General features: G+C 38.8%; 1 protein-coding gene across 1 annotated transcript in view; it reads left to right on the top strand.

Moving 5' to 3' along the window:
- The window catches only part of TMEM150C (transmembrane protein 150C), a 165,156-nt gene extending 156,063 nt beyond the window's left edge, over positions 1-9,093 (top strand). Inside the window, exons 5-8 of the mRNA XM_075284096.1 lie at positions 1,260-1,327; positions 3,279-3,406; positions 6,911-7,088; positions 8,726-9,093. Of these exons, the coding sequence (XP_075140197.1) occupies positions 1,260-1,327; positions 3,279-3,406; positions 6,911-7,088; positions 8,726-8,943 (592 nt within the window). The 3' untranslated portion in view covers positions 8,944-9,093. The remainder of the gene's footprint in view (positions 1-1,259; positions 1,328-3,278; positions 3,407-6,910; positions 7,089-8,725) is intronic.
- The last annotated feature ends 3,083 nt before the right edge of the window (positions 9,094-12,176 follow it).

The following is a 12,176-nucleotide window of genomic DNA, read 5'->3' as shown; positions in this document are numbered from 1 at the left end:
TGATACTGAGTGGAATCCATGCGACCCTCAACTTTAACAAGATTCTCGATGCCGGCATTGGCCACACAGCCCCAAAGCATGATGGAACCTCCACCAAATTTTACAGTGGGTAGCATGTGTTTTTCTTGGAATGCTGTTTCTTTTTGGACGCCATGCATAACGCCTTTTTTTATAACCAAACAACTCAATTTTTGTTTCCAAAATGAAGCTGCCTTGTCCAAATGTGCTTTTTCATACCTCAGGCAACTCTATTTGTGGCGTACGTGCAGAAACGGCTTCTTTCTCATCACTCTCCCATACAGCTTCTATTTGTGCAAAGTGCGCTGTATAGTTGACCGATGCACAGTGACACCATCTGCAGCAAGATGATGCTGCAGCTCTTTGGAGGTGGTCTGTGGATTGTCCTTGACTGTTCTCACCATTCTTCTTCTCTGCCTTTCTGATATTTTTCTTGGCCTGCCACTTCTGGGCTTAACATGAACTGTCCCTGTGGTCTTCCATTTCCTTACTATGTTCCTCACAGTGGAAACTGACAGGTTAAATCTCTGAGACAGCTTTTTGTATCCTTCCGCTGAACAACTATGTTGAACAATCTTTGTTTTCAGATCATTTGAGAGTTGTTTTGAGTAGCCCATGATGCCACTCTTCAGAGGAGATTCAAATAGTAGAACAACTTGCAATTGGCCACCTTAAATACCTTTTCTCATGATTGGATACACCTGGCTATGAAGTTCAAAGCTCACTGAGGTTACAAAACCAATTTTGTGCTTCAGTAAGTCAGTAAAAAGTAGTTAGGAGTATTCAAATCAATAAAATGATAAGGGTGCCCATACTTTTGCACCGGTCAAATTTTGGTTTAATGCATATTGCGCATTTTCTGTTAGTACAATAAACCTCATTTCAATCCTGAAATATTACTGTGTCCATCAGTTATTAGATATATCAAACTGAAATGGCTGCTGCAAACACCAAAATATTTAGAACTAAAAATGATTAAGATTAATAGGGGTGCCCAAACTTTTTCATAGGACTGTATGACTGTAATGCATGGTAATGTTTAGTGCATGGGGAAACTGTGTTATAATATTTATTAGGTTGCAGAAGCATGGTAGTTTGGACTTTGTTATTATGTTATTTATATTGTTTATTGTGCAGATATATGGTATATATGATTTTTTTTTTATAAATAATGTTTATTGCGTTGGAGAATCATGGTTGATATTACTTTATTCATTAAAATATGTTCTGTATTTTTAAAGTGTTGCAGGTGATGTGCCCCCTGCAAGCTGTGTGTTTAGTCAAGTCATGAATATGGCAGCTTTCCTAGGTAGGATTAAAGTTTGATAACTGTGCTGTGTGGAGTTTAATATTGAGACATATAACATTAACATTAAGAGTATATATTATGAAGCATAGCTCTAAGTCGTAGAGCCTCAATACAAAATATGTAATAGGGTCCTCACTTACAATTTGCTACTTAAAATACTGATGTTTTCCTATGTTGTTGAGGGGCCTTTGAGCCCCTAAAGTGCTGGGGCCCGGTAGTGATTGCTACTCCTGCACCCCCTATGGCAGCACCCCAATACATAATATATTCATAGTGATAGTTTATATCAAATCAGCCATCTATAAATTGTTATAAATAAATAAAAATCAAGTTCTTTTAAAGAATTCCTTTTACCACTCCCATCAGCGCTTTACTAGAGATGAGCGAGTATTATTCGATCGAATACCTCGCCACCATAGGACTGCGTGTAAGAGGCCGAACACCAAGTGGTTAAGCACATCGAATATTCAATAAATGCCGCTACCCGTATTCTGTCAAAGTTTTCTGTGGTCCCCACTGTTTCTGTGCAATCCATCAGTTAGTTTCAGCACCCAACGTACCTAACTAGAACCACCCATTAGCAGTGGGAAATTAGCATATTGGGTATGGAAGATAATAGCTCAGGAAGGGTGGGAGCTAGAGAAAAAGAATGCAAGTGGGAATCAGTGTAGTAGCACCTATTGAAGGATACGATGAGTTAGTGGAAGGGGTAAAAGGTCCTCTTTTTAAAAATCTGTATTTTCTACTGGAAATTCTTTCCTATAAATTCTTTGTTAGTAAAATGTTAGTCTGTAGTTCTCATGAGTAAGATGTGTGGTAAAGCTGGCAACTCACAGATATTGCATTGAAATAATGGGAATGGCAATCCTTTTTGGACTTGACATCTTAAAAAAAAAAAAAAAAACAAGACAAACCCTATGGTTCACTAATGGACAACCAATCCAACCGTATTCATAGGGGTCAGTAGGAATCCCTTATCCCATATAAAAGCATGAAGATTTTTTTGATCATTAGTATGTATGCAAAAAAACTGACACTCTTGTGTGCATTGGGGATGATTCTAGTTATTCTCCTTATCCACAGTGCTACCTTGGTGAGAAAAGCTCAATACACATTCGTCATATGCTAACTATTTTACCCAGTGCTCGTCCTGTTCTGACATACAGTATACTGGTGGTTTTAATAATAAATCTTGTACCTGTGCACAGTAACTACTTGAGATATATAGTCACAGTCATTGCCAGTTTGTTGAAATCCATGCTCCAATAGAGAGTGGTATTTGTTGAAGTGGAAACAGGTTACTGCAAGTTCTGAGGTTCACTGTGGCAGGGACAGATGGCTGGTACTCTTTATTCCATCAGAAGACCACATCGTATGTTCTAACTGAGTTGGGCAGGGGGTTTACAAAACCATATTCAGTATACAGGAACGCGCATGCTTGATCATTGATTTTGGGAAGAGAACGAGGTCTATGACACTGACTTCTGTTATAGCACAGGCCACATCCATACAGGATTCACAGGTGCAGATATAGTAAGGGAGCCTTCACACAGAGTTTACGCTCGCTCATTCTGAACGTAAAACTCGTTCAGGGTGAGCGGCGGAAAAACCAGATCCCATTGACTTGAATGGGTGCCAGCATACGCACGTATCACATTGAAAGCAATAGGTAAAAAGCCTCCCATTGATTTCAATGGGGAGCACGCGTATGCCGGCACCCATTCAAGTCAATGGGATCTGTTTTTTACGCTGCTCTCTCTGAACGAGTTTTATGTTCAGAATGAGCGAGAATAAACTCCATGTGAAGGCTTCCTAATGCAGCGTACACATGACATTATGTTACAATTAATACAATTCTGACGAAAGTGATGGCATTTATTGTCTGGTAGATTTTGATGGACTGTTGTGGACGCCAGATAACACAAAAATAACAAAATGTCTTTCCTTTTAGCCTTAATTATTGCCGTCCTGCGCTTTATACAACTGAAGCCAAAGACAATCAGCCCTTGGCTAAGCATTAGTGGACTTATTGCCTTATGCCTGACATCATTTGGAATGACGTTGCTGGGTAACTTTCAGGTACTTGGTTGCCAATTCCTTAGTTTATTTTAAAAAAAAATTTCTCTTTTTTGGAATCTATCATGTAAAATATTTCTGGATTATCAAGAATGTATTCAAAACTGTAAAAATCAGCTTTTCTTCTGAAATGACATTTCTTAGAACAATATTTAAACATGGAAACCCCCAGATTGAGCAATACTAAGCCTATGTGAAATGCATAAAAACACAGAGTTACATAACTAGGAAAACACATCCTAGAACGATTAAGACAAAATATAACCAAATTTCCCAAATCTACTTGAATTATTATAATGTGAATAAGGTGATGGACTATGGCTAGGCTATAATATAAATTTCTCGTTGACTGGGTCTAAATTCTGGGATTCCCAACTATCCCTGATACAAAGGGCTCATTGTGTGACATATTTGCTGCATAGTGCTGCTCTTGACCAGGCAGTGTGCCAATAATGTAATATAGCTTAATTCAAGTAAACGGAATTAAAGGGTTAATCACTCACATATCCATGGAATATCTACAGGACATACCATAAATGTGTAATAAACGCAGATCTTGTAGCCACTCAGAATCAAAAAGTAGCAGCACAAGGCACTGCTCTTTCCAATTCACTTCTGGGGGACATATACAAATAGTTGAGCCTGTCTAAGATGGAAACAACATCTATTGCACATTTATGGCATGTCCATGGGATCCACTGATGTGATATATGGGAATATTCTACAGCACTGTACCAGAACAGGACAAAAGAAATGTGAAAGAATTATATATACTGATATACTGTGTGTGTATATGTATATATATGTGTGTGTATATATATATATATATATATATATATATATATATATATACACTCGCCTATATCGGTAACTCCCATATGAATGAATGGAAAGACATGTGCATTTGTGTCCCATCCTTATTTGCTTTCAGAAACAGACGGTCCCCACTTTTGAGATAGTTGTGGATCCTGAGATGGGAATACCTTTTTAATATATAAATATTTACTTAAAGGGGTATTTCCATCTCAAGGATCCTATCTATACTGCTAGCTTATGTAAATTCAAGCTTTAGCAATGCTGCTTCTGGTGCCTTCCATGTGAAATTCCTCCCATTATTTACATACCCCACCTGTTATATCTCCTTATATAAGCTTATAGAACGGATGATGTGACTCACTGCTTCCTGGAGGGATGCTGAGTTATCTGTATTACTTTCAAAGCTGTTGTATTCTGCTCTTCAGTCTGGGAAATCAGGTCAGCTAAATGCATTTTGCTGATAAAGGCTCAGACAATTTGTGTTATTTCTCTATGAAAACACAAAGATAGTATTGAATTTACTGCAAGTCTGTTGTCAGTCCTGGCTGAATATATAAGTATTCTCCAACCCTGTGTTATGTATTTTCTGTGCTTATTTGGTCTGGATTATTATATTTTATTTTAAATTTGATTTTTATTGAGAAAAAACAAACAAACGAGATTTTACAATATATTCAGAAAGGTAAAGGGTACCAATATCACATTAAGCAAAGATAAGGGAGCGGAAGAAACAGCTCCCCACATCACAAAGCATGGTCAGCAATAAAACACATATACAATAAACAATTTGCATATTGACATGAACATAGAAGACAGAGTCGAGAAAAAGAAAGACGAAAGTAAGAAGGGGGCGAGAAAAAGAAGGGAAAAGGAGAGAGAAAAGAAAAAAAAAACAAGGATAGGACAAATAAACATATAAACAAAAACAAGAGAACACAACCGAAACATCATACCTGGAAAGAGTTCAAAAGCAAAATACATAAAAGAAAAACTGGAACTAAATGTGTCAGGGCCACCACCAAATGGGCAAATAAGAGGTATCAGCCAATACTATCAGACAGTCAAGGAGCTAAGGTAGGAGGAGTCTGGGACAGAGCAGGAGGAGAAGTCCTCCTGGCCTCCATATGAGAGGACCAGAGGGACCACTTGGAGCGGAAACTGAGAATGGTATGATTTTCACTAGCCAGCATGTGCTCTAGAGTGAAGGCCAGATAAACATGATGGGTCAATTCGTTAATAGTCGAGCACGGTGCGGTCTTCCACTGACGGGCAATCATAGACCAGGCTGCTAGCACTACTTATCCCAATACTACCTGTGCGCCCGAACGGTCTGGATTATTATAGATAAATAATCTCTATAGATAGATAATCTCTCATGGTAAAGGCAATGTCTGTATCTACTGAGGTGTCTCATAGTGCCCTGTCAATCATACAGTCAAAACCGCCCACCAGCTTGTTGAAGAATACAGACTGCTCCAAATATTGTGTCAACAGCACTTGTTCTGACGTATTTTCTGCTTCTTTGAAGTTGTAGCACAGGTCTACAAAGTGTGTCTGTTACTAACAGAAAGTTATTATCGTTATCTGCCATGAAAAATACATTGGGGCTGCAGCCCAGTTATACTTACACTCCTACATATTGCTTTAATCAGTTTCAAGGCTTCTGTAATCACAGGACTTCATACCAAGCAAGTTCCTTTTACAGCTTGCAATTTCCAGTTTCTCTAAGGGGGCGTTCACACTTGCATGTCCGACTTTGTGTCCGGCCAAAAAACTGGTTCTCTTGCGGACAGGCCACAGGCGGACACCGGCAGTCACCTTTACAAACCCATTGAAATGAATGGCTTTTAAAGCTGACCACCGGGTTTCCATCCTCTGTCATGTTTCAGCGGGGCTGAGGACTGAAACCCAGCGGAATGAATACACCGGACACAGACAAGTGTGAACAAAGCATTTAAGTTATTTTATTTGTATTTTTCCCTCAATAAGAAGGAGATGAACAGTATCAAGTCTTCTAAATGAATGTGCTCCGCTAGCAAGTAAATAGAACAGGCAAACAACTTATAACACTCATTGTGAGTACAGGATTTTTTTTATGTGACTGTCTGAGCAGCTTCTGTGTTACAAAGGGCTGAACAGATGTTGCTGAAATGTGCCAAAGTTCTCCCCCCTCCCCCATTAGAGGCAGAACAACACATTCCCTGTCGTACTCACTGAAACTCTACACCCGATATACTCCTCTTGCCCACACACATCCTGCATGTTCTGTAGTCTCCTGATCTTCCATGAGACTCCATTTTCATCAGCTTTCACACTGTCCAGCTTCATTGTATATAGCTCCACCCACAAAATAGTGTGTAGCCCCACCCACTGCCTAGCATGATCCTATCCTAGAATGGCTCAAGGACCTGTGATGATGTCATCATGATGCCATGTCCTTTAGTGTTGTGTGAACCTACATTCCTTCACTGCGGTCGTGTATTGATGTAATTTACCGGGATAAAAAGTAGCCTATGTTTTAATTGGGGTTCCTATCTATGTATGTGGCAAATCTCATGCAAATTTATTTTGCCGATTGTGTATTCAGACTTTAGATTTATTTAAGACGTGACTTTTTGCCTCTATTTCTTTGTATTTCAAAAAGCAATGACTAAAGTTTAATGATTGGATGTTTTTCCTTCCTTTTACCAGCTAAAGAGCAATGAACTTATCCATAATGTTGGCACCTCCATGACCTTTGGATTTGGTACAATAGCCTGCTGGATTCAGTCCATTCTGACCTTCAAAATAAACATCAAGAATGAAGGGAAAAAAACTGGAATCCCACGAGTTATATTATCTGCAACAATAACACTCTGCGTTATCATCTGTATCCTTTCTATTCATTGAATCGTGAGTGATGTGTGTATCTATGTCGAGATACTAGTAAGTGCAAAATGGAAACATAAAGCAGAAAGTCCTTCTTCATTCATAATACAGCCAACACCTTAATCCAAAAGCTTCTTTGTGTCCCTAGACAATATTTTAATGTGGAGGAGGGAGTGTTAAGAGATTTCTGATATAGGTTCTAGTTCCCTAATAAGAACCATATGAAAGGATAAATGCATCAAAGGAAATAAATATTTCAGGTAACACTAGGGGATGAATAGAAACTTTCCATGGTTCAATGTACTACAGCAGAATACAAGATAGAAAGAAAAATGGCATCATCTCTGATACATATCTGTCATATCAGATAAAAATGAAGAGAAGTGAGTTTACAAACAGATTTCGCCAAAGTTAGTCCTAGCTTATAACATTACTAGCAAAGAGACCAAAATAAATTAATATTTAATCCAGCCCTGCCCCGCTTTTGAATCAGAGCCAATGACCAGAAATTGCTGTTTTTGTCAATATGCAAATGAACTCTTTGGAGCAATGAGTGCTTTGCTAGCAGCAACCCCTTATTGCTCTAAAGAGCTAATCTGCATATTGCCAAAAGGGGAATCCATTGTTTGAGTCAGGTGATCCTAACCCAGAAAGGTTCTGGTGATAGACTTCTTTTAAAAACAAAATAACGGTCTTTTTTAAAAAAAAATGTCTAAGTGCTATTAATGGGTTAATAAATGCAACCATATACCTTTAGCCATGTTTTGAGTGATTTCTGGGTGTCTCTGGGAACTCCTGGTATATCCTGCATTTGTTTACTTGTTTCAGCATCCTGCTATGTAACTTCCACACTAACCCTACTCACCTTATTACCTCCCTCCTTCTTCATTCCCCCTCCTCTCTCCCTCCCACACACTCCCTCCCTGTCTCTCTAGCTATCTCGCTCTTCCCTACCTACTCAGCCTAACCCTTGAACTCATTATATACTTACCTTCCACGCTTCAACCTCTTTCTTTAAGTGATTCTACAGGCTCGATTCTTCTCTACCGCTGCTCTGTTCTCTGCAGCGATGATCCACCTCTGCTGCACAGGGGTGGAAGCTGCAAAGTAGAGGTGGATTATTGGCAGCAGTGCACAAAATCAGTAAAGGAGAGGAGCAGTTTCCAAGGAAGAAACATGGAAAGTAAGTATAATGGGGTGGAAGAGGGGGGAGTAGTAGTGATAATCCATTTCTGGAAATGGGGAAACGGATTGTCACCGAATAGTCAGAAATTTTCTCTGGTTCGGTCACATAACTACCCCAGGCATATGAATAAATATACATTTTTGATTAATTATGTTATTTAGAAAGTAGAAGGTGGGTGTATAGATTAGTGTAGGGGTTTCCAGTTATCCCGGGCAACCTCTTTAAGTACAACATGGACACACTTCTGTACGTTTATATTAAAATAATATGTAACCAGAATTACAATTGGTTCACAGCCCAGATTTCAGTCAAATGGTATAAATTTCATGTACCACCTTAAAGTGACCAGTTTTAAGAGGGTTTACCAAATAGAATAGTGTATGCACTGAGAATAGTCTCTAATAAGTGTATGTTCTTGATTTGTTGATTTCCTTGACATCATCTTTGTGCAGATTTTATCTTCGAATGGAAGAAATTTAATATCTTTGCTCCAAGAGTTCAGTGGGTCCTTGTCATGTGCTTCATAACCTTTTTTGGCACCTTGGCCGTGGAGTTCAGACACTGTAGATTTGAAATTATTTGTGTTGAGAACCAACAGCACCAAGAGATCTTAAACAGCATGTCTGAAAACATGTCTGATGTCTCTGAGTACCAAACAGACCAGTTGTAGTACGGACCCACAAGGCTAACACAAGAATGTGGAGGACATGAACTAAAACGTTGTTTCTACAACTGATATGAAATGTGAAATAACTTACGGCTATAAAAGACAATTCACGTGGTTCTTACAGATCAGTGTTACCCTTATGAAGTTTTTGAGAGAATTCTATTTGAGACTTCAAAAATTTGCTTCAAATGTGAAAAGAAACCAGTTGTAAGCCTGGGACAAGGATTCATAAGGAACATGGTATACAATTCTTACTATAAAGCAAGTAAAAAACCTGTCAGGGTTGGGACCTGAAGCAAACTTAGCCTACTACTCCCCGCCATCTTTAGTCTAGAATTTTTAAGGTCATTAAAGGGGTTATCCAGCATACAAAAATCACCTGCAATTAGATCCACAGCAATGCTAAACACTGACTGTTTCCTTATGCAGCCTTTTCTTGGCTTTATTTTTCTTGAGACTCCTTGTATCACTGTTATTTATATGCAGTAAATCTGTGAACAAACTACATTTCCCATGATTCAACACACTGTGTACCCCTCCTTTCTGCACTCTCCCCTGCAATAAAATTCCTCTCACATATGAGGTCACATGATGATGTGATGTTTCATTCAAGCTCACTCGCCCCCTTCCCCCCTGTGAGCAGCAAACATAGGGAGTGAGAGCAGGGAGAGGAATTATGGGAACTATAGTTTCTTCACAGATCCACGCCATGTAAATAACAGTGATACAAGAAGTCTCAAGTAAAATAATGCAAAGAAAAGGATGCACAAGGGAGCAGTGAGGATTTAGCAGTGTATGTATTTGCAGATAATAATGCAAACAGCCAGTTCGTGCTTGGTTCACACCCCCATACTGCATTATAGCACCAGTACAACTCAACACTCCAGACACAATTTGCTGTTAGTTCAACTGTTTTGCCACCTGTAAATACCTGCAGCATTAAAGGGGTTTTCCGGGCAAAAAAAGTTTTATTTTTTGGGTTTGTTTTTTTTTTTTTTTGTTTTCAAAAACAGGTCTGGTAAATCTATTAATGGGTTAATAAGTGCACCCATATACCTTTAGCAGTGTTTTAAGTGATTTCTGGGTGTCTCTGGGAGATCCTGGTATCTACTGCATTTGTTTGCGTGGTTCAGCTTCCTGCTATGTAACTTCCACCTTAGCTCCCTCTCACCTCACACCCCCTCTTCCTCTCTCACTCCCTACCATACACCCCTCCATGTGTCTCTAGCTATCCCACCCACTACTAGCACTTCCCAAACTACTCTGCCCAACCTCATTATATACTTACCTCTCTTACGTCCAGTTTTCCACCTGTGGAACTTCCAATCCTTCTTTTCTGATTCTGCCAGCATGCGATTGTCCCAGCACTGCTCTGTGCTCTGCAGCCAACAATCTAGCTCTCACGCCTGCATAGTAGAGGTAGATTGTCGGCTGCAGAGCAAAGGGCAGTCAGAAAAGAGGGAGGAGCTGTCCCACAGGAGGAAGCCTGGAAGGAAGAGAGGTAAGCATGATGGAGTGGATGGGGGGAGAGTAGTAGTGCCATTCCATTTCTGGAAACAGGGAAACTTAAATTCATTGGATAACTAGCAAATGTCCCTGAGGCAGTCACATGACTGCAACAGGGATATGGGTAAATATACATTTTTGATAAATTATGTTATTTAGAAAGTGGACAGGGGGGGGGGGGGTGTTTAGATTAGTGAAGGGATTAGTTTTTATCCGGACAACTCCTTTAAATATTCATGGAGAATCTAATGGCTGTGGTTGTGAGTGAATTTGTCTGGAAATTGTGTGTGTGGCCCTTGTCGAAGGCCCTTTAGCAGAAAGGAAGGACTCTTGTTTTAATATGGCGTCAATTCTCTTTAGAGAAGTTTGCATGCCATGAAATAACATCTGCTATTACTTTGTTCCAGCTATATGGATTCAAAATTGAGGATTTGCTTAAAAGGAGTTCTCATAAAAAGGGAAAAATACATAGACAAAACTATTAGGATATGTGCCGTGACACATGCTTAAATAACTATAGTTACATATGCAGCTTGTTTTACCTTTAGGGTATCGCTGTAGTAAATTAAAATGGCCACCATACAGTTTAAACCAATGGAAGAACAAAAGGACGGCGCTCTCAGGTCCAAAGGAATTTATTCAAAAAGAAGATTGCACAACGCAAAAACAGTTGCCGCGTTTCGGGTCGGAACCCTTTATCAAGTGCGTAACTAGTTAAAAACAATAAATATAGTATATGTATAAAAAACATGAATATACAAAGACATAATTTAAAAAACAGATTAGCTTGTCAAAGAAAAAAACAACAGACCACGACGTTATTAGGCAAGAAAATCATTTACCTATAAACCCAGAACCTATAAACAAATCCAAGATATATTATATGAATTCTGAATTAAGCTCAGGTGATGTATTACACATCATTAGTCATAGACAAACTATTATATATTGATCATATTATTCATACTCGAGATAACTATAGATCCTTAACATCCCATATGTTCAGTGACTATTATTATATTTCATTAGAACAAGATTCCAGCAATAATATTGTCTTACCTTCACTAATCGAGCTTCACTCAAGCTAGGAAGAAATAAACTCTATCCGGAGCGCCTCGGCCTATTTAACCGTACCGCTCCATGTGCCACTTCCGGAGGAAAAAGATGCGGTCCAAGCTGGAACGCATGCTCATTAGCTAAGACAATATTATTGCTGGAATCTTGTTCTAATGAAATATAATAATAGTCACTGAACATATGGGATGTTAAGGATCTATAGTTATCTCGAGTATGAATAATATGATCAATATATAATAGTTTGTCTATGACTAATGATGTGTAATACATCACCTGAGCTTAATTCAGAATTCATATAATATATCTTGGATTTGTTTATAGGTTCTGGGTTTATAGGTAAATGATTTTCTTGCCTAATAACGTCGTGGTCTGTTGTTTTTTTCTTTGACAAGCTAATCTGTTTTTTAAATTATGTCTTTGTATATTCATGTTTTTTATACATATACTATATTTATTGTTTTTAACTAGTTACGCACTTGATAAAGGGTTCCGACCCGAAACGCGGCAACTGTTTTTGCGTTGTGCAATCTTCTTTTTGAATAAATTCCTTTGGACCTGAGAGCGCCGTCCTTTTGTTCTTCCATTGGTGCATCCTCCTGGTTTTTGACCAGTGTTATAGAGACGTGCTGCCACTCTCACTCTGACGAAGCCTA

This window comes from Leptodactylus fuscus, chromosome 1 (genome assembly GCF_031893055.1).
Source record: "Leptodactylus fuscus isolate aLepFus1 chromosome 1, aLepFus1.hap2, whole genome shotgun sequence".
Classification (NCBI taxonomy): Eukaryota; Metazoa; Chordata; class Amphibia; order Anura; family Leptodactylidae; genus Leptodactylus; species Leptodactylus fuscus.
This window is presented reverse-complemented; position numbering and strand designations above follow the sequence as displayed.